The 26,902-nt window shown below is 43.9% G+C and overlaps 1 protein-coding gene across 2 annotated transcripts; it reads right to left on the bottom strand.

The window, feature by feature from the left end:
• Positions 1–341: 341 nt before the first annotated feature.
• On the bottom strand, positions 342–26,185 carry MOS7 (nuclear pore complex protein-like protein). Of its 2 annotated transcripts, none has more exons than XM_087386417.1 (10): positions 25,847–26,185; positions 25,125–25,297; positions 3,447–3,507; positions 3,037–3,141; positions 2,825–2,886; positions 2,511–2,718; positions 1,450–2,283; positions 1,246–1,353; positions 898–1,147; positions 342–774 (listed from the first exon to the last, which is right to left on the bottom strand). In XM_087386417.1, the coding sequence occupies exons 1-10, from the start codon at positions 26,075–26,077 to the stop codon at positions 500–502; spliced, it is 2,307 nt and encodes a 768-aa protein (XP_087242543.1). In that variant the 5' UTR covers positions 26,078–26,185; the 3' UTR covers positions 342–499. The 2 variants fall into 2 exon arrangements, with proteins under 2 accessions (XP_087242543.1, XP_087242541.1); XM_087386415.1 differs by having other exon boundaries at positions 3,037–3,181; positions 3,385–3,507.
• Positions 26,186–26,902: the final 717 nt, after the last annotated feature.

The following is a 26,902-nucleotide window of genomic DNA, read 5'->3' on the forward strand; positions in this document are numbered from 1 at the left end:
TTGTTTATCTTTGTACTAGGCAACTTGCATTCAACATGAGATAATCTTTGCCATTTCTTTGATTTATCTTTTATTTTGTTCCAAAAACAGTCCTAGCAGCCTTGAGTCTTTTTCTTCTTTCCATTTCACGCCCTTGACCTGCCAATAATTCTTTATCTAAAACATTTGCCTGATCTTCCAGGCTTATTTTGTGACTATGATTGATATATTATTTCCTTCATGTTAGTAAGCCTATGGATCTTTTCGAGTCCCGTATATAATTCTAAGAATCAACCTAAATTTCAAAATCTGTGAATGTAATTTCCAACATTGGACCAGACATTGCATACAAACCAGAACAACACCAAAATCAGAAACTGAAATCAATGGCATTATACAAAAGAGATCCATCTAAATGTTCCACATCAAGATGGATTGGAACATTTTTTTTGCTTGAAAACTTACCCCGTACGTGTATTGTCCCCCATTCTGTCACAGTGATGAATCAACTATGAAACCTTCAATGGTTGCTGAGCAGTTCCCGCTCCTTGACAACGTCGTCAATTGTCCTCACCTGTTTTAATGCACTCTCCACTGTTAGAGTCAGCTGATTCACAGTCACCTTCAATCGGTTCATCTGGGCATCAGGTACTGCCATTCTTTCAAGTGCTGGACTCCGATGATGGCCATGTAGTTGATTTAATGCTTGTGATAAATGCAAATGTCGTTCAAACCGTTCCTTCAAAACATCCACTGCAGAGTGAAGAATGTCCAGGTCTTGACGTTGCATAGCATCTGCAAGTCCAGTACAGCCTTACTGATATAAACTATTGCATGAGATGGATACAAAGAAGTGATTACGGAAACTTGCAAGCAGCTAAATCAAAACCAGGCAATAGACTGGATGTTTCCAACTACCTAGATGAGATCTGTATTCCTGCTCTGCAACAGTAAGTGGTTTCTGTTTAACCCCTAGCAAAGCGCTCTGTCTCTTAACTCGATCTTTCAAAAGCTTATCTTTCTGGAAAGCTGCCTTTATTCGAGAAGTCAAAGACTCAGATAGCTGCAATGCCTCCCCAAGCTTATTTTGTGCTTGACACAACCGTGTATGCTGTTCTTGCACAACTTTGTGAAGACGAACACCATGAGAAGTGAGCTCCACATGAACCTGACCATTAAAAGTAGAGTCACTATGGATACACCACGCACCATAATGAATTAGGCATTTATATGTCCGATAACAAGGACTATTAGCAACTAGCTCACCCGGTGTGCATACTCTATATATTTTTCATGCAGCAATTTACACTGATCGTGAAGAAATGTTCTTCCCTCTATGGAGTCCAAAGTCAAAGGCCGACCTGATGATGACACCTGTCATATAACATTAGACTTGTCATTAATTTTTGACAAGAGAAAGCATTGAAAGACCAGCGTACTTCTGTGTTCAAGAGTTCAGAATATCCTCACTTGTGGGATAGGAATGGGTTTGGGCCCTTGCAAAAGCTCTTTGCTTATAACCTGTAGAACACCGACTTCAGCATTCTCTGTTTCCTGGTTAATGCCTTTATTTCCCTCTATATACAAAGGATCTAAAGCCCTATGTGATTTCATCCCTATTACTGCACACTCACAAGAATCTGTGACCGCAACCAGCCACATCTCCCCAAAGGAGTCCAAAATCTGAGCTATGCCTACCAGAGGTAGATGAACTAACTTCCCACCCGGACAAGTATCCAAGATAGGGTATACTATTGGAGGCTTGCCTGATGAAGCCCTGTCCATAGACTGCTCAGAGAAGGGAAGCCACTGCAGCAGTATCGCATCAATACCAGCAGCATGATAACAGTATAATCGTTCTGATACAACAGGATCAGCAAGAATAGATAGCGGAGCTGATTCCAGCACTGACCCTGGCAATGCAAAGTCAATCACTGCAAGCTGCAGAAGAGGAGGAGACTGTCCTGTCCACACGCCATCTTGATTGAGCATGCCTCCATCATTTCTAATGTTTTTCTTGCCAAAGACCTGATCTGAAGCACTGAGATCACCATATGTTTCCACAAGCATCCCTACTGATACAAGATTCCCTTCAAAATTCACTTGAACACGTGGTGTTATTCCATCATTCCATACTGGTTGCAGTTCATCCGCAAGAGCATACAACTGCATCTGACCATCTCTTAAGCTTATTGCAAGTATGCTATCTTTACCAACAGTACTGTACACGAGCATCGATGCAGGACTACTTCGATTTGAGATGCTGCTTGAAATGTTTCCCCCCGTTATTACAGGAAGGGGGCCCTGGAAAACCCTAAGTGTAAATGCCTTGATCTGGTTACTAGATGTACAAAAAAATCATCTAAAGCACCACAATAGAATTCTCAAATAAGTGATTACATCAAGATAAACATATGACGTAAGACCAAAAGAAAAACAAATGAGGGGGACAAAGGAGAACCTTTTGGAGTGCTTAAGATTTAGAGAGAATGGAAAACCAAGGAGAGGGACAAGGTAAAAAAGAGACATACTTGTAAAAGAAGAGATGCATTGAAGGGCACATGTGCAACAGTCTTCAAAACCAATGTATTTGACATTCCTGAAATCAAAGTGGGGAAAACAGCCTCCAGCCATGCAGCTGCACGATTTGCATTGCTAACTACCTTGGATTCAGCACCGGACGAGGCCCACTGACAAGCATCTCGGTAAAGTTCCTCAATGGCAGCACTATTGTAAAGGCTGACAAAATTCAGGAAGTCACTAGACAGTAAAAACTATTTTTAGCTGCCTTTGACTGAGCTCCTACAATGCATATAAAAAGACCCCTTTAAGGCTAGATGTTTACCTTCCAAAAGGTGAGATTGGGCATAGGGTATATATGAATCCATTGCTGAAGAGTATGAATACCTGCAAAAGGAAAAGCATTGTTTAGCAAACTTTAATAGCACACTACCTTGGGCCTACATAATGAAAAGACAAATAGTTCAGCAAGCTCAATAGATTAGCTTTTATAGAAGCACAGAAGTGACATTAAGATAAGGAAGATATAATACTTACAGCAAAACGATCCCACATATGTTCCCCACCAAAGGCAAAGGCAACAGGATGGATGAAGGTGGCTGGGGTAGATCTATCAATGGGTTCAGATTGCAAATGATACTCCTGCTCAGGATTTTCTGAATTAATTGATAGATCAAACAATCTGCAATGGAGTAAAAAGTAATCATTCATAGCAGGAAATACATATAAATGGTCGAATTTGAAAGTTTTTAGTGCTATGCACTAATTTCAGCAGAATCATAACTGTTCCAGGCTTTCATTCCTAAAACCAGCATCCCATGGACTCTGAGAATTCTGAAAAAAAAGCACAAAAACTACATAGAGATTCAAAGAAAAATTTGCAACCTGAATACACCATCTGACGAAAGCACCCCTAGATGTGTGTCACTGTAAGGGTGCCAAGCTACCTGCAGAATGCGTAAAGCCTTATTTGAGCTCTGAAACTTATCTCCCCCTACAGGCGTTGCTCTGTTCAGTATCAGGAAAACATTGTGGACGCAGTGAGAAGGTGGTACCTAAATCCAAAGTTATGGCTTTACAAGACGCTTTCAGACACCAATACATGCACTGCTTCACATGGAGATGAGTATTTAAGACTGCAAAAACTTGTCTGCACTTCTAGCCCTAGAATGGATTGGAAATATATTCACTAAGGAGCTTGAGCTCACAAAGATCTTAGAAAATGAAGGGCTGCAGTCCTTTACAAAAGATTCAAAATCTAAACTTGCTAGCCTTTTGTGAACAAAGACGCCTACAATGATCATTCCATTAAGTCAAATACAAAATTCAAAGAGAGAAACTAATTCAAGGACTCCACATCTTGTTTACCCACATTGGAAACTGCACCTGAAAATTGAAGCGACAATCAGAACAAGAACAGAATAGGGGGAATGGTTCATCAGACAATGTACACATCCACTTTATGCTGAAATTGGATCGAATTCAGAATTGAAACGAAAAATAGAACAGAGAATTGAGTATATAGTGACACATCTCTCTACATTGGTGCATACCAAAACATGCATAGTGCATTCACAACCATCTAAAATCAGCAATGTGCTAAGTGCAACCAACCATCAACAAGAGAAACCTGCAAATCAAGCATGAACCAATGCAACTAAGTCAAACTTTCCGACTCCCTCCTGGAAATAAAATCAGAACTCATCTCAGAATCAAAATGGAAGTAGAATTAATTTTTAACCACAGTCTCAATATAGTAGTGCATGCAAGGACAAGTGGAATGCAGATGCTTAGCTCCTTCACCGATATCAACAGCTAGCCCAATCACCCAGCACGATAGTACTAGGTATGTCATAACGCTTTGATAGATTTCCCTCAAATTCTGATTTGCTCGCACAAGGTACAACGTCAGCCCTAAAGCGAGCAAATACAACTTGTATATCGTATGCACACTCTCTGAAAAAGCCCTGCAGCCTCAAATCAAAGATTTATCCTTACATCTATGCGAAAATATACTCCAAATGCAGCCCCATGTGCGGAGGACATAATTGCACGTCTTAGGATATCACATTTTCAGACACCACTGCATAGCCATTATGATGGACTAAACACGTGTAATGGAGATACAATGTTGTTGAAATTATAGAGGTCTGAACAGCTCTTTAAAGGACATCCAGTTGGCAAACTATGCCACTTTTACTGCAGGTTACGTTTAAGAATGATTAGTCAGGGAGGAACGGTCTACATGGTCGGTCAAGAGGAGAAGGGTAGCCTTCCTCCCCAACCTCTACATAAGGTGAACTCCATAGCCCCTCTCATCATCCACTCAACCCTCAAACAAAGGCACACATTCCAGGAGAGGGAGCAGAAGTATTGCAGTTATTTAGTAGCTTTTAGCTGAGGTTTTATGCAGCACTGAGGCTAAGATTGTGGGCAGCACCTTGTACCTTCATGATTTGTTGGAGCATATGCAAAGGTTCTTCTTTTGCAGCATATTTATGCTGTGCTAGGACAGATTCCAGGTTGTCTACTTGTGCATCTTTTTGGTGTGATATTGGAGAGAGCTTTAACATCTCTTTGCTCATCAACATTTTGCTACAAACTTATACTAACTATGGCTGGTTATTCTTTGAAATTAAATGGTATCATAGCCAAAGGTTAACCTCACAATCTGCATCAAGGCTTGAAAAAAGGAGTCCCTCTTGAAAACAAAGGAGACTCCAATCAGGGGATTAAAGAGGGTTCCCTCTTATACCTTAGATTATATTGCATGTGGGTCTCTCTTCCGCCAGAGATTTGAGGTTGCAGGTCGGCAGGACCAGTGCAGAATTTGCAGATCCTCGGGGCACTTCGCAAGAGATTGCCCAAAGAAGAAAAAGAGGCCCAGAAAGCAACCAGCTCGTACTAGCTTACGACAGACAGCAGGAGCAGGACCTACCGCTCCACAGGCACCGCCTCAGACACGGGCTCCCCCCCCTCCTAGGGCTACTCGAGTCCCTCCTGCACCCCGCACCACCTTTGGCCCACGGTGGGTTCCGGTCGCGGTTAGGCCCTCTACTTCAGATCACACCTCCACCGCTTCGGAGGCTACCCCCTTGGAGCCTCGGGAGGAGACTAGTGTTCAAGAGCCTTGTTCCACTCCACCCTAGGATCAAGCTAGGATCAAGCTATACCTTTCTCAGCAGCCCAGGTTGTTGGCACCTTGTCCGCAGCACTTCTTGATCAGGACCCAGTACAGGTGCCTCCTTCTGTGGATAGAGGGAAGGGGGTCTTACATTCTCTCCCTGCTTCGGTAGGAATCCTTCGTACCCCCTTCCCAGGACTGGCTCAGCGGAACTCCTTTTCTGCTTTGGAGGACCTCTCTGACCTCCCAGATGATGATTTTGTACCTTCCACTTTCGGAGAGCCAGTTATCGGCATCCCTTTTGAGAGATCTTTCTCTCTCTCACCTGTGGACTTTCCTCCCCTTGGACCTCATGTGTATGGCAGGAGGTCAGCTCCAGTGGAGGGTTCTTTTTCCGCCACCAAGTCGGGTAAGGTATTCCAACCCACTTCCTCCCGCTGATGAGGATAGCCAATTAGAATATATAGGGATTGGGCAGCATCCCTCATCCCGTCACAGACAGCTGATCAGGAATCAGCTCCATCCACATGTTTCATGTGGTTCCCTAGACATTCTTTTCTTCAAGAACACAAACTGGATGTCAGAGATTGCTCCAAGTTAGGTAAGCTGCTTTTAGGCTGGACTTTTTGGCTTCCTGCCTTGGGAACCAGAGGAGGTACATGCATATCAGTTTCAGATTCTATTCTCCCTCTGATCATTGGACACGGTACCATAACCCCCTCCAAGGCCCACTGGGTTTTACTTCTGATTGACGGACGTAAGGTTGGTTTCCTCAACCTCTATGCTCCGAACAACAGAGGGGACCGTGTTCTGTTTTGGAAAGAGTTGCTCTCGTGGGCTGACATTGCAGATTCGTGGATTATTGGAGGTGACTTCAACATGGTTGAGGCACCTTCTGATAAGCAAGGGGGCAGAGAAGGTGACATTCATTTCCTCGAGAGAGCAACTTGGGATGCCTTCTTGTTCAGGTTCAGTGGCAGAGATGTTTGGTCAGATGATGCATTTCATATTCAGTCTCAGTCACTTTTGTTTTCATGGTCGAACCATAGGGTGCAGATGCCTATCCATGCTTGGATTGACAGATTCTATGTGGATGACTGGGCTCTTGATAGAGGGGGGACAGTTTGCATTACACCTGGTGTTTCCACTTCCAACCATTTTTCGCTAGTTTTGTCCATCTCAGAGCCCCATCTGAGAGGACGGTCTCACAGTATCAGGATCCCCGATGCTTTATACACGGATGAGACTATCACAGAGGCACTCTTGGAGACCTGGGTTTCTCACATGCAGGGGGGGTGGCCGGTCCTTCACATGTGGCCAAAGCACTTGCCAGTATGAGCAACTTTTATCACTCCGTTGCTAGTGCTCGGCTAGGTGAGGTACTCAGGCGGGAGATTGGTATCCGCCGGCAGTTGTCAGCCTTGCAGAGGGAGGAGCAGAGACGACCATCAGATGCTTGGATACAAGAGCCCCTTGCTGCAGCAAGGGCTCACTTGCAGACATTGCTTGATTAGAGAGCAAAGTATGCCTTCCATGCACGGGAGTCCTTTTGGATACAGATGGGAAAGAGAGTCAAAAACACTTTTTCTCTACACTTGGTCCCAGACATAGTAGAGAGAGTGTCAGGCAGCTTATTGACGCTGACAGCGTTTTGCAGTCTCATCCGAATACCGTCATGCACTTAGCGACAACTTTCTATGCCTCCCTTCTTTCTACAGATCCTGACACGCAGGCCAGAGATGTGGCTAGAGATGAAATTTGGCAGAGTTTAGTTGTGTTTGTCACACCAGAGATGATATGTGCACTTGGTGCACGCTTTACCAACACAGAGTTCACTGCTCTCTCCGCCCTTCATAAGGGCAAATGCCCTAGTTCCAATGGTCTTACTCCTTTTTTTCAGCCTTTTGGGATATGATAGGTGATCATATTACTTCAGCCCTGCAGGGCATTTGGGACTCGGGTGAGATGCCTGACTCACTGACCGAGGGACTCATACACCTTATCCCGAAAGGTGGCAATCGGAATTTTGTATCCCATTGGAGACCCATCACTCTTTTGGGCACTCTATACAAAATCCTTGCAAAGGCGATCAGCATCCGATTGCAGCCCCTTCTTCCAGACCTCATCCATGATACTCAGACAGGCTTTGTGCATGGCAAGAGCATATTTGATAATATCTTTTCCTTTTGGGAAGCCACAGAGTGGGCTATGCAGAGAGCGGGCAGAGGCTGGCAGTTCTACTCCTGGACTTTGAGAAAGCCTATGACAGAGTAGATTGGGGTTTTCTTGAGGGCACTCTTCTACGATTTGGATTTTCAGATGCATGGATTAGAGGGGTGGCCTCCCTTTACAGATTAGCCCACAGCCAGGTTTTGATTGGAGGGGTAAGGGGTGACAGGTTTTAGATTTCCACATCAGTTCGTCAAAGATGCCCTTTAGCCCCCTTCCTCTTTCTTTTTGTGGCAGAAGCTATTAGTATCTTCCTTAGATCTCAGGCTGAGCTTTATGGGTTGAGATTTCCCTTGAGACAGGAGCACGAGCTTCTTGACTGTGAGTTGGCTGATGACACTGCTATTTTTATTGAGGCCTCTTCGCAGTCACTTGATTCTTTCCGGACAGCCTTGGATATTTTTTGCTCAGCTGCACGGACACACATTAACTGGCATAAATCCTTTGGCTTTTGGATCAGTGATGAGGACACTCCAAGCTGGGGAGTTGACATTGGCTTTTCTTGGATTCAGAGGGGTATTCCTGTCAGATATTTGGGATGCTAGGTAGGATTGGGCATCTCTCCAGCACAGCAATTTGCCCCAGTACTAGAAAGTGTAAGGAAAAAGCTCCTTTTTTGGAGCTCAACCAAACTCAACCTTGCCTCTAAAGTTGTGGTAGTGAACCAGATTCTCTTGGCCACCGCCTGGTTTGTGTGTTCTTGCTGGTGCCAGTCTAGGGATTGCATCACTCAGCTCATTAGACCAATCAGAAATTTTTTATGGAGTGGACTTGATGGCACGGCAGATGTTGCAGCGAGGGTGGCCTAGGAGACCATTATTCTCCCTACATGGGAAGGAAGCCTTAATATCATTGACCCGGACTTGCAGTGCAAGGCATTGCTTTGTAAGGTGGTGGTGAGGGGACTCATGCCTGGGCAGGAACCTTGGAAGGATTTCTTTTTTTGACGCATTCAGGCTTGCACACCTACCTTGGGAGATGATTGGGTGGACAGCCCTCGCTAGGATTTTACTTCCGCCTCTCTCAGGTCTCTTGCCTCTCCTCTCATGACTGCCATCCTCACAGCTTGGGGGAGCTTCAGGAACACTCTTCGAAGGGTTCTGCCCTCTACCCTTGAAGAGATTGATAGGCAACTGATCATTTGGAACGATAGTATACTTGATGAGCATGGTAGACCACTGGGCACTTCCCATTATATGCAGTGGTCTAGATGGGAGAGAGGCCCCGCCTACACAGTAGGCACTTGGAAGGCTTTTATCAAGCTACCTGAGGATTAGAGGCTACAGTCCGTGAGTCACCTCAGAGTGGTAGCACGCAGGATTCAGCAGATAGATGCAGCCATCCTCGTGGAATGGACAGTTGAGATGCCTATTACTTCCACCACTTGGATGGGAGCTTTTTCGAGGACAGCAGTTCCTCTACAGGTGATCGCTCTTCGAGGTCTCGAGGAAGATGCTTTGGTCTTTGACATTGGGGATGGAGGTATACTCTCTAGATCCACTGATGATATTCTTCTAGAGGTTGCCTTCTAGCTTGTCAAGATTGCTGACCATGGAGTGGGCTTGCAGTGCTACTTAGACCCCGACCCTCTGCTCTTGGCCCTTGGGATCCTGGAGGTTGTGGTTATATGGAGGTGCACCTATCAGGTGCTTGCAGTGGGACCCAGGAGAGTGGGAGTGGATAGATCATGGGCACCGAGAGAGAGGGATTCCCTTCTTTCGTTTCACGATTGGTAATGCCAGGAGATTTCAGCTGAGCAGTAGAGGTTGGATTCCCTCCAGAGCCCCCCATTGGGATAGATTCTTCATCACCGCAGATTTGCGTAGGAATTTTTGAAGGAGGCTCTGGAAATCCCTCAGAAATAGAAAGATCACTCTTTTCTTTTGGCTTTCTATTCATGGAGGGATTGCAATGAACCTGTGGAGATCACGATTTGGGGCTGATCCCACTTGCCCTCGCTGTCATTCTGCAGAGGAGTCAGTGTGACATTGCCTTTGGGACTGCAATCAAGCGAGGACTGTTTGTAAAGGAGTTGCTCGGATACTCAGCATTTTTCATACTTCCCCTTTCTTCATGACTTGGGGCTGGGTCACATGGTTATCCCTTACTGGGCCCCAGGTGTTTTATGAGGGTGAGCCTTCTTCTTGGGCACTCTCGATCCGCCGACAGGTGATAGAGCCCTGCTCTCTTTAGGATGTACCCCATATTCCTTTCAGAGCTTCACATGTTTCAATGGACACCTCTTGGGAGATTTTGGCTAGCATTTCCTCTTGGCACATTTGGAGAGCCAGATGCACAGAGGCCTTGGATGACACCCAAATACACCCATCACAGGTGTTCACGGGTATTTGGAGTGACACGGTTCACACTTTGATAGCCATATGGGCTAGCATGCAGGGCCCTTCACGGGCAGCCTCTTCTAGGAGGACTGTATTTCTTCAAGTTTGGAGGGGTTCTCCCTTTTTCTCGGAGGTTGCTACCGGATTGAGATGGCACTATCAGCCCCAATCCTTTCTTTTTGGCTCTTGAGCTTTTCATGCATTGCATGGTGTATCCCGTATTCCCGTATGGAGCTTGCTGTAACGGTTTTCTTTAATACTTAATAGAAGTCTCTTTTTTGGGGGGGAAATAATAAAAATAAAATTAATTTTATATATATATATATATATATATATATATTACAGGTATCATGTCACGAGACGGTATTTTTAGTGATATCCCAAGAAATAAAGAAAAGTATTTTTACCGTTGTTTAACTTTGGTTGAACATATGTTGACTTTGTGTGAACTTTTGGCTTTTGGTCAAAGAGGCCTCACTGCGGTCGAGGAGTCTTGGTTGTGGCCAAGAAAGAGTTAACTTTAATCAACCAAAGAATTTGGAGCAGACTTAGACTTGACTACAGTCAAGGAGCCCTGACTACGGTCAAAGAGGGTTGACCTTCATCAACCAAAGTACTTGTTTTGTGTATTGGGTTGCATGCAAGAGACTAGGATTAGTCTAGAGATGTTTATTTGCATGCGAAAGGCTAACAATTAATGGGTGCCATGGCTATGTGCATTTAATTAATTGTTGCAAGTTTTCAAGAGTGGTTTATTTCCCTAGCTTGTATGGAGCCTAGCAAGCGTCCAGGAGGTGTCCATGTGACCATGGCCTTAGAAGGCTCAGAGTTGCAAGTCATTGTTGGCATGTAACTAGAAACTAGTTAGAAATTTGACAAGTGGCAATTGCCAAGTTTGGGAAGCTGGTCTCCCACTCCCATGTAAAACTCACTCTCTAGAGATTTTTGTGTGGACAGGCTCGTGCTGCAAGCTTTGTACTCTAATTTTATTCAAGTAATAAAGTACCCTCGGGCCGGGGCTGGAGGGGGGGGGCTCTCCAGCTTATTTGGTTCTGGACCCTAGTGCTGTGTGCTGTGGGAAATTGTTAATGCCCCAGGTAACAGTTTCATGACAGTGATATTATGTCCAAAGTTATGCTCCAAAGTAATTGTTTCATGATAGTGGTATCACAGCAAGGCTCACCCTCTTTCTCAAGAAGGTGACGATTCTAGTACAAGAAGCCTGGAACGATTCCTGGAAGCACACGCTGACTACGCCTCTTTGTGGTGATGATTCAAAGTGAAGCAATACACGGGGTTTTCATAAAGGAGTGACGATGACGAGTTGTCTACCAAGGGATTGGGCAAGAAGCACGTCAGGTGGAGCTTGGCAAGCCGTCATGCTCATGAGTAATTCACAGGAGTTGCAATATAGGTTCGCACCTGACATAGGAGCTCAGAATTCATGTGATCTAGCCTCAGTTCTACAGGGGACGAGCATTTTCCGAGCGAAATCTTCCGAGCGTCCGAGCAAAGGAAAAAAAAAGCTTCCAACCATGCAAAAATATGACAAAAATGGATCAGAAGAAAACATAGTTTCACTTAGAAATATGAAAAGTATTATAGGAATGCCTATTTTATACACGAATATTTATGTGAATCTTTGGGAATGGTGAGAACATAATGGAATGGATTTTGAAGAAACCCACATGTAGAGTAGACTTCTCTATGAAAATTCCCTTATGATCCTTCTTACAACTTTTTACTTAATAGGGGGTGACATTGAAAAACCTCTCTCAACCTATCTTCATGAAAGGGTTTCTCCAAAGAAAACTCATTGAAGCAAGCCATCAAGGTAGTTTCGCCAGCGAAACCCCTTTGAACAAGGTCTTTCAAGATAGTTTCGCTGGTGAAACTACCTTGGACAGCACTTTTAAAAGTGACATAACTTTCACATCCAATGTCCAAATATAGTCATTCAGCCACTCAAATTGATCGGAAAACCACATTTGAGCATATCTATGGGGTTATATTTTGGAAAACCTTGCATATATAGTATTAAATATTACATATATTTTATGAGAGTGATATATAAGCCCAAGTTAATACTTATTTACAGTAATTTAAACTTCTGTAGAAACATGTCCATAAATATCTTGTTATTAATACTATAAAAACACTTGAAAGATATTGCCATATGATATAAATGTGTTTAATAAGTAATTATTTATGTTTAATATTACTATATTGAGAGCGATTATGAGGGACGTTTCTTAAAGAATTATTTTTCAATACCATTTTAAGGTAATAACAAGGGTACAAAGGGATGTCTATGAATAAGAAGATTTATGTTATGTAAAAATGAATGAGTGACTAGTCTGTATATTTTTATGATAAAGGGATCTAGTTCTAATGAAAATAAAAGTGTAAAAACCATGTTTCCTAAAGAAATACTATTTTTAAAATCTCTTGAAAAACACGCTCGTATAAACCTGCTCATAGGTTTTTGCTCATAAAATTGACGCATCCAGTTCTACACGGCCTGTGAGATGGTTCTAGAAGAAGCTCCTCCACACAAATGAGAGTTGTGACTACTGGGAAAATGGTCTTCTAGAAGAATGGGAAGGTAGCAAGATTCCTGAACGCATGGACGTTGGGGGTGAAATGGAATCGATAATAATCCATCATCCAGAGACGAAAGAAATCGAAGATATCAATTTTGTGAGCATCAATTCAAATCGTCTCTTTTGGTGAATGCCCACCCCGATTAGACCTGCTCAATTCACCCAGAGAACATGCATTTTGCTCAGACAAGCTGCAGCAATTTCCTGATATATCATGATACAGGGACAAGCTCGTGGAGGCTGGAGATAGCACCGTGTCTCTGTGGTCTTCCGATTCCATTTCATGACATTGTAATTTGTGACCTAGGAAGAAGCTTGTGGACAATGGAGAAACAAGCACAGTGTTGTTTCTACCACAGAGGAAGCACAAGCACCTACAGTCTCTAGGGATTGGGGATGTGATCCTGACGATTGATGAAGATCAGTGGGAGAGAAGAAGTCGAGGTACACTCATCGGGACTGTCGGTTCTCAAACCTCTGAAAGAATGTTTCTTCAATTATGTGACTAAGCAACCCCCATAGGAGCGAGCTGGAATTTAGCTTGGTGATCTTCAAGCTTAAGCACGCCTTTGTAAGACCCATGGCGAAAGAAACTTCTGCAGGGCCCTTCCATGTGGTCATGGAGTGACGAGACATGCTTCGTGCTTAACCGTCATGGAGTGACGAGACATGTGGTCATGGAGTGACGAGACATGCTTCGTGCTTTAACCGTCCTTGAGAAGCTGTTTGGATTGCCTTACTGAATTGAATTGGAAATTCATGAAGTCACAGACTCACGAGTGCCTTGGAGAGCTCTCGATGGCCATGCAAGATTTTGAAGAACTCTTGGTGCTACGGCTCTATCTGCACGTACCCTCCAGGAAGCAAACGCGAAGCCCACATGGCTTGATCAACAGCTGTCTTTTATAAGGGACAAACAGGATTTGCAGAGAAAAGGAAAGTGTGTTTCTTCCTGATTGATTCAGGAACAGAGAATATATTTCTTTTTATATTTATATATATGCCTTCAGCATGGCTGGAAGAATTTTATATAGGGAAACCAGTACCTCAGTTGACAGTCATAAATATGGTTTTATTCCATTATGACACAGCTATATGTTTCCAGTTATATTATTTCTGAAGATTTCAGTTAAGATATCCGCATGATATCCTCAAGTATCAGTTCTTTCTATGATAGTTTTTATATCTATGATCATCAATGGTCAAGCATTTTCCTCAGGATTCTATAAATTTACAGCTTCCTTTATCGGGATCTGTTTATAGAATATATCAGAATTCTGATGGCCTCTCATAGATCATTATGGCCCAAGTGATACAGCTTTCTATTCTATCCATCAGTAATATATATATTCTTTTGCACGGAGAAATTTTTGGAGCCATCCAAGCTGAGAACTGTAATTTCCACTTACAAGACATGGTAAGTGATTGATCGGAAGAACATCTTGCAGAGGAAAGAGGAATCCTTTATAAGGTCTCAAGCAAACTGGGAAAGATCACAAGCAACGATGTCAATAACATTCTAAGCTAAGTACACCCTTGTATATCTACGCAAAGAGAAAAGTGGATTATTTTCTTGAGTTTGTTTCAGGAGAGTGTTCCTTTGAATGAACAGCTTATAAAGCATAATCTGCTCAAGTAGTGGTCATCCAGTGATTATTAAAAAGTATTTTTGTGATTCTAAGGCTCTCTTATTGGGACAGCCTATAGATAATCTAGCTTGATGGTAAGTATTTTCCAATGAAGCATATGATGCAAAGTGAGTGGATCAGGACTCTAGCTTTGTACTGACCACATCATCAAAATGAAGATAGGTTGGCTATGGTTGTTCCAAATATAAAAAGGCCTTGCTTGCTTCAGCCAAAGGAAGCATTAGGGCAAGTCTAGGGATAACGAATTTCAATGAGAAGTCTTCAAATGATGCAAGAAAACAAAATGTTTCCACACATCTATACAACTCAAAGAAGATCTAGGAGGTCAAGTGTCTATTTCATAAGGATTTTGAGACAACGGACTTGGGACTTCTTCATTATTTCCTAGATATAGATAGGATCTTCATCTCTCAGCAAAAGTATGGTTTAAGGGTTGTGGATGGAGAACTGTTAAGGCAGCATTAACTCAATTGAGGTTTGGAGCGAAGATGACACCTCTTAATTGATTGAGACGAACAAGTATCAACACTCTAGGTAGTTTGAATAATATCCAGCTTGACATCAGGTTTGCAGTGGTGGTGGTGAGTCAATTTATATCAAAGCCGAAGTGAGGTACAGCAATGCTAGCATGAGGTACGGTCAATGATACAAGTGGCTATGGGATCAATTATCAAAAACACACTAGTCTAAGTCATTATGGTGACTCAGATTGGGCTAATGACCCAAACATCAGACAGGCAGCTACAAGTTAGATCAGGAACCACCTTTCTTCAAAAGAAGCTGAGCACAAAGCAACCCCTTGTAAGACTTTGTGGCCCTTATAAATTATGGTACATGCCAATATAGCATCACGTATCAGACAACTCTTCAGGGGTATTGTGATTCAAACTTCGCTAGTGATTGGGATACCAGACTGCTACATCAAGAATTTTGCTGGGATCAAGGTTAGCCTCGTACCGTGCCTGCTGACAACAGTCTGAGTCTAAATGGCTCAGATGGAGTCTCAAGGACATAGATGGCTTTCAATAGGATGTGACACTAATCCTATACAACAGCATTATGATTGCAGAGAGCCTAGTTTTTTAGGAATGTTTCATGCTCAAGCAAAGCACATTTCGATGTCAATTCATCAGGGAGCTGATTCAAGATGAACAGCTTGAGTTGGTTTACTGCCTGACCACAAAGTACGCCTCAGATATTGTTCACGAAGGCTCTTCCAAGAGAGAAAATGAAGCACCTTGTTCAATGCACAGTCCTAGACCCACAGTGATGCCAGAGAGGGGGGGTCACTCTCCCACCTAAGAGCCCCTATATGAGGGCACAAGGAGATAGCTGAGTAGGACCTGAGGTAGAAAAAGGGAGAATATGAGCTCTGCTAGAAGCTGTATGAATGTTTCTATGACTGCCATTTGGCAATAGATTGTAGACAGATCTGAGATCTATTTTTGGGCCTGGATTTTGCACCTGGTAAGGGACCTGGAGTCAGCCCGGTTGGGATGACTTACCTCCTGCTGGAGTCAGTAGCCTATTCCCACAGGCACACAATTTACTAAACAGCAAGGCGATCAGCAAGAGATTAAAGGGGCAAAATGCTCTGTTTGCACTACAGTTGATCAAGACAAATGGACAATATATCCCTTTGCAGAGGATGCTTACATGCTGCAAGTACTCTCACATTTTGCTGATGTATTCACTAGTATTCTTGATCAGTTGCCTCCTCAAAGGGACGTGAACCATGCCACCATCTTGGAGCCTGGACATAAGCCGGTTAACAAATGTTGAGGACTTGTTGGACAAACTCAAGGGCACTCCGCATTTCAGAAGGATAGATGTAAGGTCGCACTATCAGCAGATCAGAATCAAAGAGGGTGATGGGCATAAGACAGCCTTTCACACACAAAGAGGTTTGAATGAATTCAAAGTACTGCCCTCTGAATGTGACTAATGCGCCGATGGATAAGTCTTGCAGCATCTTGTTTTCCGGTTTGCGCTGGTTGTCTACTATGATATCCTTAATACAGCAAGAATAAGCAAAACCACATCACACCTGTCAAGAAAGTGCTGGATATATTGAAGATCTGGCTATAGCCAGCAAATGCACTTTTATAGAAGGCAGAATATCTAGGACATATTATGGGCCAAAACAAGATTAGAGTGGACCCCTCCGAAATACGTGAGGGATGACCAATAGTGGAGAAAAATAGGATACGTTCGGAGGGGGTAGCGCTATTTGGCTTAAGGGGAGGGGACTACATAAGTTAACCATCAAGTGCATTGTACCTCACGTTCATGTGAACTTTCCACTCTCCCTCATTCAAGCCCGCTTGCTCTCTAATTCGACCCCGCCCCCTTCTCTCTCTCTCTCTCTCTCTCTCTCTCTCTCTCTCTCTCTCTCTCTCTCTCTCTCTCTCTCATACATCAGAAGATGCAAGTGAAATCAGAGAAATAGTGACACAGAAAATGATACTCAAGCTATAGCAAGACCCCGGGACATAAATGCAGTTCTACAAACAGGAAATCAACACATTGGACAGCTATGGAATGCAGAAATACATCGAGGAAGACATATCAATATTTAAAAGACATTTAATTTGCAAAATCAGAACTAGTTCGCATGATCTCAAGGTGGAGAGGGGTAGGTGGGCAAGACCCAGGATCCCCAAAGAGGAAAAGACCTGCAAAATCTGTCCCACAGGAGAGGTAGAAAATGAGCAGCATGTACTCCTAAGATGTAGAGCCTATACTCACATTAGAGAAAGATAAGAGGGCAACAGAGAAAATTTGAAAATCCCGTTGGTGCAGCCAGCCAAAAAGCTAGGAAGTTTCCTTGAAATGTTTTGGAACATCGAAACGAGGTACTGGGTCTACCACACAAGCTGGCCCAACAAGTACTCACTACACAGTTTGTACTGCATTTTCTTTCACTGGTTGTAAGGGATCACTATTAGTTGATAGTGATCACCAGTCCCATAGATCCTGAAGGGTCTTGCAGTGGACTTTAATACAATCATATCATATCATATCATCTCTCTCTCTCTCTCTCTCTCTCTCTCTCTCTCTCTCTCTCTCTCTCTCAGCTCCTGCCCGTCGTCACCGTAGCCCGTCGTCCACCTGCCTTCAGCGCTGCCGCCAGCAAACCCTAGCCCATCCTTCAGCGTCGCAGCCAGTCATCATTCAGTGCCGCCTCCTACGAACCCTACCTAACCTAACCACCTGTAACATGCGAGGGTTGAGTTAGTGCCTAACTCTGGGTTGGGCTGAAACCCCTAGCCCAGCCCGAGGGTTAGGATAAGCTTGGGGTTCTCTCAGAAATGGCCAGCAAAGAGTGGCCTAGCCTCCCATCAAAATCCTCCTCGAAATCTTTCCCTATATCCCAAGGACTCCAATGACTCCAGCCAGCAACAATCGTCATTGTTACGTCAGCCATAATCTCGGAGTAGTCTGGTGTGGTTATGGTGAAGCAGGAAACCAGAGGGCTTGGCAGTGCGTGGTTGATCGGAGCCTAGAGGGTCGGAGACTAGGAACTATCCTAGGCCTAGGCAAAAATGGGGAGTGCAATGTTAAGGCCTAAAGGGCAGAATGGTAGTAAGGTCCTTTATGGACGTGGCACTCAGGTGGGCTCCAAGTGGCAAGCATTGAGTTCACGGGAGGTTTCTAGAGAGAGGCTCCACAAAAGGAATAGAGGAGAGGGAACTCGGGACAAAGTTCACGTACGGATGTAAGAAGGAGCACTCTAGGAATCGAGGCTAGGTGGTGAATCAGAGAGAGCCCTCTTTTGTGGTCTTGTTACATTGGTATCAAAGCCTAAAAATCAATGACGAATGGAAGTTCCAAGCTTGAGCGTTGCCCGAAATCACCAACACAATAATCAATTGCGCCGGCTCCCGAGAGTTAGAGTACTTTGCCTTCAATGAGTCAGTCACTCCAAAGTCTAATATCTTTATGCCTCCACAGTCTAACGATTCACGCCGTGCGGGCTGCCACAAATTGACGAAGGCGGCTATGAAGATGGAGACGTGTGCAAATTAATGAGTTGGTGACTTTGAGAGACAGCCCTGAGCGATGGCGCAAAGTTCAAGAACCACAAGGATTTCAAAACGTTGCCTTCAATGCCTTAGCTGAGGCTTGGCAGATGCGGAGTTACGGAGTGTCATGGACAGTTTTCGCAGTTCGCACGATTTTGGAAGCCGCATTGCATAACTTTGGGCTTAGTGCTTTGACAAAGCCACTGTACCACAGTTAGTAGTACTTTGTACATGCGCAACGGCTTGATAGAGGTTTTCGACTCCCGTGCGCAACGATGTATGTACATAGAGACACAGAGAAGCAAAGGAGGCTGCCGCCACGTCATCCCAAGGTATAAAAACCTTTGGTAAAAAAGCCAAATCATCGCATACATTTCTACCCCTCTGAAATCGTAAGTTTGAAAGCTTTTTCTCTTTTCTTCCCCCCCCCCCCTCCCCCTCCCGCTTGCCTCTTTGCTCTCCAAGGCACTCCAAGTCATTTTAGCCTCTCCAAATTTAAAGACGAGAATCGAAGATCAAGTGGAGAAGTTCGAGAGCGGGATTAGAGAATTATAACTTACGTGGCGCAACGAGAGCGAGTTCGAATTCAAAAGACATATCCAAAACTTCGAACAAATATCAAGAAAGTGGGCATCATATTTTCCTCTTTGACATAAAGCGCTTTGCTTTATAATTTCTGGAGAATACACATTTTTAGAATGACAACTCCAAAAAGGGATGATAAGATTAGGGAGGCCGAGGTAAGGACTAGCAAAGGAAAAGCAATAGTTGGAGAGGAAACACATGAGGAGGTACAAATTGAAACTTAAGAAGATAACGTGGAAATGGAGGACATAGACAATGGTGATTATGGAATTCCGTACACGGAATTCACTAAACTTGAAACTCGAATGCAAAATATAGAAACACGGCTAGGAGTTATCAGTGATACATTGAAAACCCTAGCTGAAGCTATAACCAAGTTCGCGGATTCTCAATCGGTAACTATTACTGAAAAATCACCGATTCCTCCTAATCAAGTTGAGAGATCCACCTCTCGACTTAGAGAAACCTCTAATATCCTTAAGGACTTGAAACCGCCAATGTTCAAGGGGGAAGAAAAGGAGCGTAATAAAGATGCGATTAATACGTTCTTGCAAAAGTGGCAAGACTTCCATCGACTCAGAAATACTCCTCCTGAAAATCAAGTCATGGAAGCAAGTCTTTCCCTTGGAAATAAAGCCTATAAATGGTGGATAAGCCTCAGGGAAAGTGATAGAATTCCTAGGTATTGGACTGAGTTTAAACAAGCCTTCCCAAAAGAGTTTTTACCAAAAAATGAATTAGAAAGAGCGTGGGAGGCTTGGGACAATTCACTATAAGTACAAACACTCTAGTCCAGTACATAGCGAGCTAATGAATTCCAAAAGATAAGGGGTTTCGTGAGAGGTCTCAAAGACACTTATAAGGTTGAGGTGAAAAGAAATTGTCCTAAAACCTTTGAGGAAGCCATTAAGTATGCCCAAATATACGATGACACGATGGGGAAGTTCAAAGTTGGAACTTCAGAATAAACAGGTTTTGTTCCAAAGTTCAACAAATTTTCCAATTCGAAAAGGAAGGAGTACTTTAAGAAGGAGGTTCCTCTGGTACCACCTAAGAAACCTCAAACACAAAATTATCCTCTCTTGAAGAAAGAGGATTATGAAAGGGCCAGGCAAGAAAATCTTTGCTTCAAATGTTTAGGCGAAGCCCATGCTACTTGAAACTGCCCTAAAAATTAAACAAGCGGGAACTAAAGCCCCAAATAAACCTCCACAAAAACAAGTACATGCGGTGCAAGTGTTGCCGCTTAATGGTACTGAAAAGTACACTGAGGTAGAGTTCTATCATGAGGATAGCACCCACATGTGTTGTCTATCATCGGCAATGTGGCAGCCCACCTTTGGTCCTGGATCTACCCCTATTTGTAAACCCCCTTATAGGCTTAGTCAAACGGAAGCACGTGAGGTCAAAAGACAGTTAATGAAATACCTTAGGAAAGGCCAAATCCAACCAAGTAGCTCACCTTGGTATGCACCAGTTTTACTGGTAAAGAAAAAGGATGGTACTATGCGTTTATGCATAATAAAATCACCATAAAAAATAAGTATCCTATGCCTCGCATTGATGAACTCGTTAATCAATTGCAAGGGGCAAAATACTTTACTAAAATTGATTTAAGATCAGGATATCACGAAGTACGAATTAGGGAAGAGCATGTCTCTAAGACATCATTTCATACTAGGTATGAGCATTATCAATTTAAAGTAATGCCATTTGGATTAACAAATGCTCCGGCAACTTTCATGACACTTATGAATAGTGTCTTAAGGCCATATCTAGGAAAATTTGCTATAGTATTTTTAAACGATATCCTTATTTATAGTAAAATCAGAAAAAAACATTTGGAATATTTGCGAAAAATGTTCCAGCTGCTTAGAGATAATTCACTCTTTGCTAAAGAATCCAAATATGAATTCTTTGCAAAAGAAGTGAAATACTTGGGACATATAATATCCCAAGAAGGGGTTCGTATGGACCCTGACAAAGTAAGGGCCATATTGGAATGGCCACATCCTACAAATCTAGAAGAATTACACATGTTCTTAGGTTTGTCAGGATTCTATAGGAGATATATTCCCTAGCTACCCTAGGGTTAAATAAACCCACCCTTTAATTTTTGGGCAACCACCCAACCTAGGCAGCCACAAACGAAAAAGGGACGCACCCTTTGACGTCCGTACGGATTTGCACGCAGGCTCGCCTCCATCGTACGGAATCTGGTCACGCAGGATCTGCCCTCTTTCGTCGCCATTTGCAGCCCCTGCCTCTCGCCATTTCGCTGCCAGCCCCTCGCCATATGCAGCCCTGCCTCTCGCCGGTTCGCTGCCAGCCTTGCCTCGTCATTTCGCTGCCAGCCCGCGCCGGTTCACTGCCAGCCTTGCCTCGCCATTTCGCTGTCACCCTTGCCTCGCCATTTTCGCTGCCAGCCCTCGCCATTTTGCTGCCAGCCACCTTGCCATTTGCAGCCCCGCTGGTTTTTCGGCCTGTTCCTTGCCAGCCTGCAGCGTGAGCACAGCGCCAGCCAGTCATTCTGTCGCAAATCAGCCTGCAACCAGTTTGCGCCATTGATAGCCTGCTCTCCTTGGTTCACTACCTTTTTCCTGCCAGATCAGCAGCAGTTTCAGCTTCCTATCGCGATGAAGACAGCCTATTAAATGCCAGGCCCAGATCTGCTCCTCGCCACCCATTGCAACATGGACCTCCGGACAGAAATCTGCAGGCCTCTTCTACGCAACAATTTGGCAGATTAAATCATTGCCAGGTGGAGTCTTTCCATTCTGCTTTTAAGGATTCTCTTGTCATTATCAAATTACAGCAAATAAAAGACGCTCCCTTAAAGCATGGAAACCCCTGGTAATTCACCCGGCATTTCAAGGACACCTCAGGCATCATCTACCACACAATATCGTGTTCAGATTGCACAACCAGCCCATTTCGGAGCTTTTGCATCGTGGGTTTTTGTGTCACGTGCCCTCCTAGTGATTTGGACCACATCCTATATCTTCTGCCTGAGGCACCTCAGTTACATTACTTTCTCAGCACAGTCCAAGTTGTGTTCCACGAGACACGAAGATACCTAGAACTTGATATTCCTCAAGAGTTTGCTGTCCATCTTTGGAGAGAATTTTACCCCTCACCTTTGGCATCTCCAGGGTACTCTCCACCTCCTTCAGCTCCCAGATATCCTCCTATACAGGTTGTACCTTCTCCAAGACAGTATTTACACTCTAAAGCCACTCCTTCTCTTGGATATCCTTCACTTCCGACAGCAGCTCCTTATCCCGTCTCAGATCCGTGGACTCTGCAACCTACTCCTGTCCTCTCACGAGCAGTAACACCACTTTCGGCATCACCAGTGTTACCTCAGACAGGACCTCCTTTACCAGACTTCCACGGGTGGTTCCATCCTGCCTCGCCTGCCCCCTCCAACATGAGCAACCTCAGGGAGCAGCCCGAATCTTCTTCCAAGAATGGTACAAACTAGAGCGCAAGTTCGCGCTTTTCTCATAGGGATCTCCGATATGTCGCAACGCTCGCGTGAAGCCTCTCCAGAGATCAAAGACTCAAGTCCAAAAAAGACCCCTGAAGTCAACGTACAAGGAGAAACACTACTGCAACTTTAAATTTCCCAGCTTCAGGACAGCATCTCCAACTTGGTCCAGAAAGTTCAACAACTTCAAGATTCTCGTAGTACCACACATACAGAGGATGACGTGACGCACCAGACAACTATGCGGATTCATTCCCACCAGAGGTAGAAAACACTGAACTACGTGCCCTCTACCGTTTACTTCAAGCTTCCAAAACTAAAAGACTTGACATCAAACTTCCGGAAGCCTACATTGGTCAACGCAATCGCCGAACAGTTGACCAATGGCTCGCAAAAATGAACATGTATTTTGATACTGTTGACCTCACTGAAGGCAAAAAGATCGCCTTGGTAGCCTCCCTCCTCAAGGATACAGCTTTTCTATGGTGGCAAAGACGCTTAAAGGACGGCAAAAGTGTGTTAACATGGGAACGTTTTGAACACGTACTCCGTAAGCAGTTCATACCTGCCAATGCGGACTTCCAAGCACGATCAAAACTCTGACAGTTGGAGCAAACGGGGTCCCTGTCTTCCTACATCTCTCAGTTCACCACATTGGTGCTGGAGATTGATGGTTTAACTGAGGATGATTGCCTTCATGCTTTCATCTCAGGCCTAAATCCCTCGTTACGCATTGATGTCCTTAAAGCAAACATCACCACCACAGCTGGCGCTATTGCTTACGTAGAGGCGCATTACAGATTTCCAAAACACAAGGAAGCAGAGTGCTAATCGCACACAGAACTCTACTATGGCCAAAGGTGCTCGCTCTCCAGATAACACCAGGTTTCGAAAAAACTCCGGTAATCAAGGTCAGCGACAGTCTCAAGATCCCCCGAAGACTCAGAAATCATATGCTGGATTCCAACAGAAGCACTCCTCTAAGGATCGCGCCTCTTCTTCTTCACAAAGTCATTACCGACATCCCCAACATAAAGGTACGGCCACTGACAAGAAGAACAACTCCAACACAAAAGGACTTTGTACCATCTGTACAGGCGACCATAGATGGTTCGATTGTCCCAAGTGACCTATGCAAAATTCAAATATGGAACCTAGCACTTCCCAAAGAGAAGATGCTACCCCAGCACAAGACAAGAAAGGCAAAGCTGTTCGAATGGCAAATACCATCCACCTAAGCCTTGCCAGCAACCCCGAACCTTCCCTGGCCACTCAAGTACTTTATATTCAAGGATCGATTCGTGGAACAACGGTCACTATTCTCATCGACAGTGGCTGTTCTCATAATTTCCTAGCTAGTTCTATGGTCGACAAACTTCGGTTGACCACCAGTCCTAGTCTCATGGACTATCAGATTGAACTCGCAAATGGAACTACTTTCTTGTGCAACACCAGGATCAAAAACTTGTCTTTTCGCATCCAACATTATACGGACAAGTTGAACTTCGACATCATGCCTCTTTCTCGATACGATGTCATACAGGGAAAACTTATTGAGCTAACTGGTTCTAGGGACTCTCCTTCAATCCCAGTTGCCTCTGTCCTACAAGTAAAGAAGTAGGTTCGTAAACGTCAAGTAAAGACTTCACTTATGTTGGTTACGGCAGTCGAGGAGACACCAACAAAGGATCCTCCTGAATACCTCAACTAACCTTTTTTCCAGCTTTACCTGGATATTTTTCCACAAGAATTGCCAAAGCAGTTACCACCTCGACGACCAGTGGATCACCCAATCGAACTTATTCCCGGCAGTAATCCACCGTCGAAACCTCCTTATCGGGTTTCTTACACTCAAAATGAAGAAATCTAAAGACAGGTCACCGAACACACCGACAAAGGTCACATTCGGCCCAGTCGCAGCCCCTTCGGATCTCCTGTACTACTTGTGGAAAAAAAGAATAAGTCAATGCACCTCTGCATCGACTACCGAGCCCTCAACAAGCTCACTATCAAAAACAAGTATCCATTGCCTCGCATCAATGACCTCTTCGATCAACTTCTTCATGCAACACAATTTTCAAAGATTGATCTTCGTTCAGGTGATCATCAAATTCGCATACGAGAAGGCGATGAGTACAAGACAACTATTCGAACAAAGTATGGACACTATGAATGTTTGGTCATGCCATTTGGGTTAAACAATGCCCCAGCCACATTCATGACACTAATGAACGACATCCTCAGGCCTTTCCTCGATAAGTTCGTCATCGTTTACCTCGATGACATCCTCGTTTTCAACAGATCCCTACATGAGCACAAACAACATCTTCACCAAGTTTTTGAAGTTCTCCGTGCAAATTCTCTCTACATCAACAATGAGAAGAGTAAGTTCTTCAAAACCCAACTCGAATATTTGGGACGTGTTATTTCAGCTCAAGGCATCTCTGTGGATCCCAAGAAAGTCGAGGTAATCTGAAACTGGCCTACTCCTTCATTATCCAGGAGTCCTTTCGTGAGTGAACAAAAATTTCCATAGACCACAAATTAGACTAATTACCTCTAATAAGGAGCAAACAATTACCTGCACCTTGCTTTGTAAGGCGATGTCTCAAACGTAGCTGGTGAATCTCGAAAATGAGATGTTAAATCCAACACCACAAGCGCAGCGTCCCCAGCAAGTGCGGCTGACCAGCCCCTTCTGTTGAAGACTAGATATCGCACTGCAAAATCCACATCCGAATCTGGCTGCAAAGTCTGGAGAAAAAGGGCACCTGACGAAGTAAGTATTACCCCTGTCCAGTATATAGAAATGTGAGACGAGATTGATTCTGGCACGTATCAATCTTTCACTATCGACCTCAACACCATGTCTACAAATAAAGGGCATTTCTGGAAGTTAACACATGGTGTATATACATAATTCACGCTGTACTTGCTCCAATCAAACCAGTAATTGTTCGCCATTGCGGCTTACAGTCATATGCATTCTCTCACTTTAATGAGAAGCGTGAAAAAGACACGAATTTTCAGAACATGTAGGATTGCAAGACAACTGTCCTACACCGGGGAAATTTTTATAAATAACTATTTCAAAATTGTGATCTTTCTTCTTCGACAAAGACTTGACTTACGATACTCTACAAATATTTGCTCGTACCTAAAGGAGGATGGCTTTTTGTGACTGACTCAGGTAAGCGAAATGACTTGAATCGAAGCGACAGAATTCGGACAAGCAGACGACACCCATTGACCGAATTGACATTCAGATGGCATTTCAAAAACCAGATCACAAAGCAAATGTACCCGGAAGCGCGTTTTAGCGAGGAGAGTTCCTTGAGAAGGCAGCAGGGGATCGGAGAGCTCAATGTCCACGGAATGGAGCAGGTGTTGGGAGGTATCCCAGACAAAAAGCCGGCCACATCCATCATAAGCAATGAGGTTGCGAGGAAGGGAAAAAGGGGGGTGCGATGGAGGAAGATCTGTGTTCTTCGCGAGGAGTTGGAAGATGGGATGTGTAGAAAGGGGTTGCGCCATAGCTGGGCACGATGAAAGCTCACGACTCCATTCAAACAACAAGAGTGCATGTATGCACAAAAGCAAAGCACTGGCTGTGGATTAGGAGGCTTTAGACAAACGAGTAACCTGACCGTCGTAGAAGCAAAGCACTGGCTGTGGGTTAGGAGGCTTTAGACAAACGAGTAACCTGACCCGTCTATGACGGGCTAGCGACTCGCTCTGCCGGGTTTCAAGATGCTAAAATGTCTTAAACCAACAATATAACAAAACAAGCATTTAAATGCAAGCAACATACTCTAACCAAAAAAAATCTCTATGACATAGTACTTCAAAATATTACATCCGAAAGTGAAGCCAAAGAACTCATTGATATGTCCAAATACATACAAAATGCAATAGACACACAAACATCCCTAAAGGAAAAAGTCTGTGGCCATGTACTATAGGGAAAAGCCTGCGCCAGCCATGTACTCCACATCCGCCACGTCCAAATAAAATTCTCTATGACAGAGTACTTCAAAATATCACATCCAAAAGTGCAGTCACATGTCTGAACATGTAATAGCTACATCAAAGAACTGATTGATATATCCAAATACACAGCCGCAAATAAAGTCATAACTGAACATACAAAATCTACAATAGACACACAAACATCCCAAAGGGAAAAGTCTGCAGCCATGTACTACAAGGAAAAGCTTGCAACGGCCATTCACTCCACGTCCACCACGTCCGCCGCATCCATCGCGGCTACAAACAGACAACGGAGTACCAACAATCGTATCTAGACCAGCATCACATAGAAAGATAATTTAGGAACTATAATTATTGAGCCATAAAACT

This window comes from Dipteris shenzhenensis, chromosome 15 (assembly GCF_047967505.1).
Source record: "Dipteris shenzhenensis isolate YYH24624 ecotype China chromosome 15, Dip_SZ_1.0, whole genome shotgun sequence".
In the NCBI taxonomy this organism is placed as follows: domain Eukaryota; kingdom Viridiplantae; phylum Streptophyta; class Polypodiopsida; order Gleicheniales; family Dipteridaceae; genus Dipteris; species Dipteris shenzhenensis.

Excerpts from the sequence above, each read along its gene's own strand:
- MOS7 (XM_087386415.1), bottom strand. The coding sequence starts at position 26,077 with ATGGCGCAACCCCTTTCTACACATCCCATCTTCCAACTCCTCGCGAAG. Across the intron at positions 25,298-25,846 it reads TCGCTAAAACGCGCTTCCGG|ACTTTGCAGCCAGATTCGGA; the intron begins GTACATTTGCTT and ends CTTTTTCTCCAG. Across the intron at positions 3,182-3,384 it reads TCGTCAGATGGTGTATTCAG|ATTGTTTGATCTATCAATTA; the intron begins GTTGCAAATTTT and ends ACTCCATTGCAG.